The 4213-nt window shown below is 59.3% G+C and overlaps 1 protein-coding gene across 1 annotated transcript; it reads left to right on the top strand.

The window, feature by feature from the left end:
• Positions 1-443: 443 nt before the first annotated feature.
• LOC116962656 (G-protein coupled receptor 183-like) lies at positions 444-2064 on the top strand. Its single transcript, XM_032997156.2, has one exon. It carries the CDS (start codon positions 463-465, stop codon positions 1519-1521), a length of 1059 nt encoding a protein of 352 aa, XP_032853047.1. The 5' UTR covers positions 444-462; the 3' UTR covers positions 1522-2064.
• Positions 2065-4213: the final 2149 nt, after the last annotated feature.

Genomic DNA, 4213 nt, shown 5'->3' with positions numbered 1-4213 from the left:
AGCCCCCCACCCCCCTCCCCAGCCCCACCGCATTTTCTCAATGAAGCTCCCCATTCCCCGCGCGGTGATGAATGACATCGCCGCCACCGGATGAGTTTGGGACCTTGTTTGTGTGACAGGTGATTCCCCCTCCCAGCCCCTCCAACCTTCCTGGTATTGATTGGACTTGCAAAAAAAAAAAAAAAAAAAAAACCAAACAAAAATAAGAGGAGCTGGTGACAAGAAAAAGACAATGAGTCACAGCCTTTGTTGAGATGCTCGCACCGAAATCACAAGAGATGCGTTTTTCCAAATGACTCGAGCAGTGTGCTGCCAGGGGGGTGGCAGGGAGCAGGGGACGGGCTTTTTGCTTCGTGACAGGGGCCGGCCCTACGGGTGCCGCTCCTGTTATCGATCAGCTGCGAGTTTCATGTCTGTTCTTATTCCAAGGGTGAGGGCAGGAGCTCGCGAGGCACCGCGGAAATGGCTGTTGCGGAGGCCGTGTTCCCGCCCGCCAACCTCACCTCCAGCAACCAGAGCAGCTGCAACGTGCACAACCACCACTTCTCCGCCAAAGTCACCTTCTCCCTCTTCTACACCGCCCTGCTGGTGTTCGGCGCCTGCGGGAACATCCTGGCCCTCTGCATCACCTTCCAGCGCAGGAAGAAGAAACTCAACTCCACCGACCTCTACCTGGTGAACCTGGCCCTCTCCGATGCCCTCTTCACCCTGGCATTGCCAGGCAGGATCGCCTACTACATCCTGGAGTTTAACTGGCCCTTCGGGGACTGGTTCTGCCGGGCCACAGCCTTCATTTTCTACATGAACACCTACGTGGGCATCTACTTCATGACCTGTGTCAGCGTGGACCGCTACATCGCCGTGGTGCGCACCAGGCACCCCAGCAGGATCCGGAAAATGAGCCGCGCCAGGGGCATCTGCGTCCTCATCTGGTCCTTGGTGTTCCTGCAGACAGCGCCGCTGCTTCTGTGGCCCATGACGCGGAGGATGGGGGACAAGCTGACGTGCATGGAGTACTTCAACTTCGAGGACATTCCCAAGATGCCTTACTTGCTCCTGGGGGCCTGCGTTCTCGGCTTCTTCCTGCCCGTGGGCATCATCTTGGTGTGCTACGTGAGGATCAACCTCAAGCTCTGCCAGACGGCCAAGGAGAATCCGCTGACGGTGAAGAACGGGCACCACCGCCGGGCCTTCACCGTCATACTGGTGGTGCTGCTGGCCGTCCTGCTCTGCTTCAGTCCCTACCACCTCAACATCGTCCAGTTCATGGTCAGGAAGATCCTCTACCAGCCGTCCTGCCGCGAGCAGCAAGCCTTCAAGATGTCCCTGCAAGTCACCGTGGCGTTCATGAACCTCAACTGCTGCATCGACCCCATCATCTACTTCTTCGCCTTTCGGGGCTACAAACGGAGGCTGCTCCGCATCTTCAGGAACAGCGGCTCGATGGCCACCTCCTCCACTGCCAAGACCCCCTCTGACAGCAACAGCAACAGCCAGCCGCCCGGCTCCGTCTCTGTCTAGCGGCACAACCCCCCTCCCTTTTGCCCTGGCCTGGAGTTTACGGACCATCCCCGACGGCAGGAGCCAGGGCCGGGCTGCGGAGCCGGACCAGCACCTCAGCAGCCTTCCTCGCCCCCCTGCCTGGCGCCGGGGGCTCTCGTGGAGCCAACCCGGCCGGGACACAGCCCTGCCTGCCTCCGCGCGCCCGGCCCCGCGCTCAGCGCTGCCGGCCCCGCCACCCCGGAGCACGGAGAGGCAAGTTTTCATCCCAACCCCAGAGGAGGGCAGCTCGTGTAACCGCCCTGGCTGGAAAACACAGCCGGGGGTTTCCCAGCACTGCACCGCGCCGCCCTCCCACGCCTGTCCCGCATCCCCCGTGGGGCTGCTGGTAACCACCACGGCTGTCCCTGCCTCTCTGCCCCCTTCCCCTGCGCTGCCCCCGGGGCGCTGGGGTGGCATCCCCCCAGGACTCGGGACAGCCGGCCTGGAGCACGGGGACTCAGGGCAGTTCAGGAAAAAGCTGGGATGTTCCTTCCATGCCAAAAGTCTTCCCCGCACCGACAAAACAGCGGCTCCGCTCTCTCCCCCTGCCCGGCGTCCCGCTCTTGCACCCGGGCGCTGCACGGGGCGAGCAGTGAGCGCGGGGCACATGGGAGCTGCTGGAAAAAGCCCTTCCTCAAGGGAGAGGGGTGAGGACGTGAATTCGCAGAGCTCCTGGGAGCGCTGCTGCCTGCGCCCGCCGCTCGGGCGGCTGCTCCTTCCCTCGCGGCCGCCCCGGGACCCGCTGCCGGGGAGGGGGATGCCGGGGCCGCCCCGGCTCGTGGCTCGGCTGTAAGGCTGCAAAGCCACCCCAGGGGTGCTCGCCTGGGAAACCCGCCCACCCCTCTGGAACTCGAAGGGAGCGGAGGAAAGGGGACAAGGGGACGAGGACTGAGGGTGGCCTTACGTGACCTTGGCTGACCTTTGCTTGAACCCGGCGCCCTGACAAGTCGGAGAGCCTGGCTGAGGGCAGGCGAGGTGCGACTATTGGCAGAGCGAGAGGAGGAGCCCCGAGACATGGGGTTCCCATCGACGTTTGAGCCCGTGTCACGAGGAGAAAGGCAGGGGGAGCAGGGACCTCCTCGGCTCTTTGCTGAAGTCACTAGACTACAATAAAAAAACCCACACGTGGGATTTCACAGTTCCTGGGATGGCTGGTCTTCTGTTTGAGGCTGGAAGGGACAGAGGCACGCACAGAGAAATGAAGAGGAAAAAAGAGCAGCTTTATTTTGCTGAAAAGTAAACCGGAAAAAAAAAACCCCAGCCCTCATGAACAGACACTTTTGACTAATGCAAATCATTCTTTAAGGTAATAACCTTTCTTTATGGCTAGAAAGTTAATAATCAAAACTTTATTGTTTCAAATGTGCCCTTTATTGTTTTAAATGTTCATGAATGAGCTTTTGTATGATGGTGGTTTTACTTACGGTAGGGATAACTGTAGCACCCTGAAGGCTGACCAAGATGGATGCCTAAAATAATTCAGGTGGGAAAGGGACTCCAGTAGGTCCTTTCAGGAGGCTGAGTCCTCCTCAAAGCAGGTTTAACCTCAGTGCTGGCCTGCAGAGAGCCTGTGTCCTAAAAAGCATGTTACAACAGACAAGAAAGAGCTGGTATGCAACAATATAAGGATTTCAGTGGTCTGAACACCCCAAAGGAGCTGGCTGGCTAGGCTGATCGTTGCTGTACAGTTATGCTGCCCTATTAACTTGTCAAAGAAGTGTTGGCTGGAAGGGACCTCTCTGCATCTCCTCATCCAACAGCCTACTCAGAGCAAGACCATGGCTGGCACGATGTCAGGCTGGCCACGGCTGCATCTCCCTGAGCCTTGGAAACTCCAGGCGAGGAGGCTCCTCCCGCCGAGGTGACGGTTCCCGTGCTGCATCGCCCTGCAGATGAAAACATCTTCCCCGCTGTCCAGTCCGAACCTCCCCATCCGCAGCTGGTGGCTGTTGCCCTAACATCACCTCCTCGTGCGAAGAAGAGCTTGGCTCTGTCATCTTTGTAGCTCAAATGCCCAGATGACTGTGGCGGGGGCTGCCGGGAGCGTAGTGGTTCGCAGCTCTCGGTCTCAGCGAGCCTCCACATGAACACCGGGGCGCAGGACAGCAGCGGTGGCCAACCTTCCTTCTCGAGACCAAGGCGTTGAGATGTCTTGCCAGGCTGGAGCCTACAGCTGAGGCAAAGGCAAATCTGTGATGAAGCCTTCTCAGGAAAAGGCGGAGTACAAACATTGCCTCGTTTCCTCCTTATCGGGCTCTGTTTTTCTCCTAAGTATTTTATTAGGAAAGGTATCCCCAGCTTTCATCTTCTTGCCACCTGTAAGAGCCTTTGGAGAAGGACACAGGTGCGCAGTTGCATGCAGTGCTGCAGAAAGGCAGCGTGCAGGGGGGGTCCTGCCTCCCTCCCCTGGGCTGACCCCAGCTGGGGCCCTTTGCTTTCGAAAATACCCCCCTGGGGTCAGCGGGCCGTGAGCTGGAGCTGAGGGGACACCCGAGGGGTGGGGAGGGAAGGGACTTGGGCAGAACGGCTCCGAAGGAGCCCGGGGAAAGGAGAACTGCCTAAGGAGTCCCATACTGCCCGAAACCAGCTCGCCCACCTGGGGGAGCTCCCTGGCTGCGTGGAAACGGCGCATTTCACGAACATGGGAAGAGAAGCCAGGCAGCGCGTTTTG

The sequence above is a fragment of the Tyto alba genome, unplaced genomic scaffold (genome assembly GCF_018691265.1).
Source record: "Tyto alba isolate M040663 unplaced genomic scaffold, T.alba_DEE_v4.0 Super-Scaffold_45, whole genome shotgun sequence".
Classification (NCBI taxonomy): domain Eukaryota; kingdom Metazoa; phylum Chordata; class Aves; order Strigiformes; family Tytonidae; genus Tyto; species Tyto alba.
This window is presented reverse-complemented; position numbering and strand designations above follow the sequence as displayed.

What these genes read in the sequence shown, in the direction of transcription:
- LOC116962656 (XM_032997156.2), top strand. Translation starts at nt 463, where the DNA reads ATGGCTGTTGCGGAGGCCGTGTTCCCGCCCGCCAACCTCACCTCCAGC.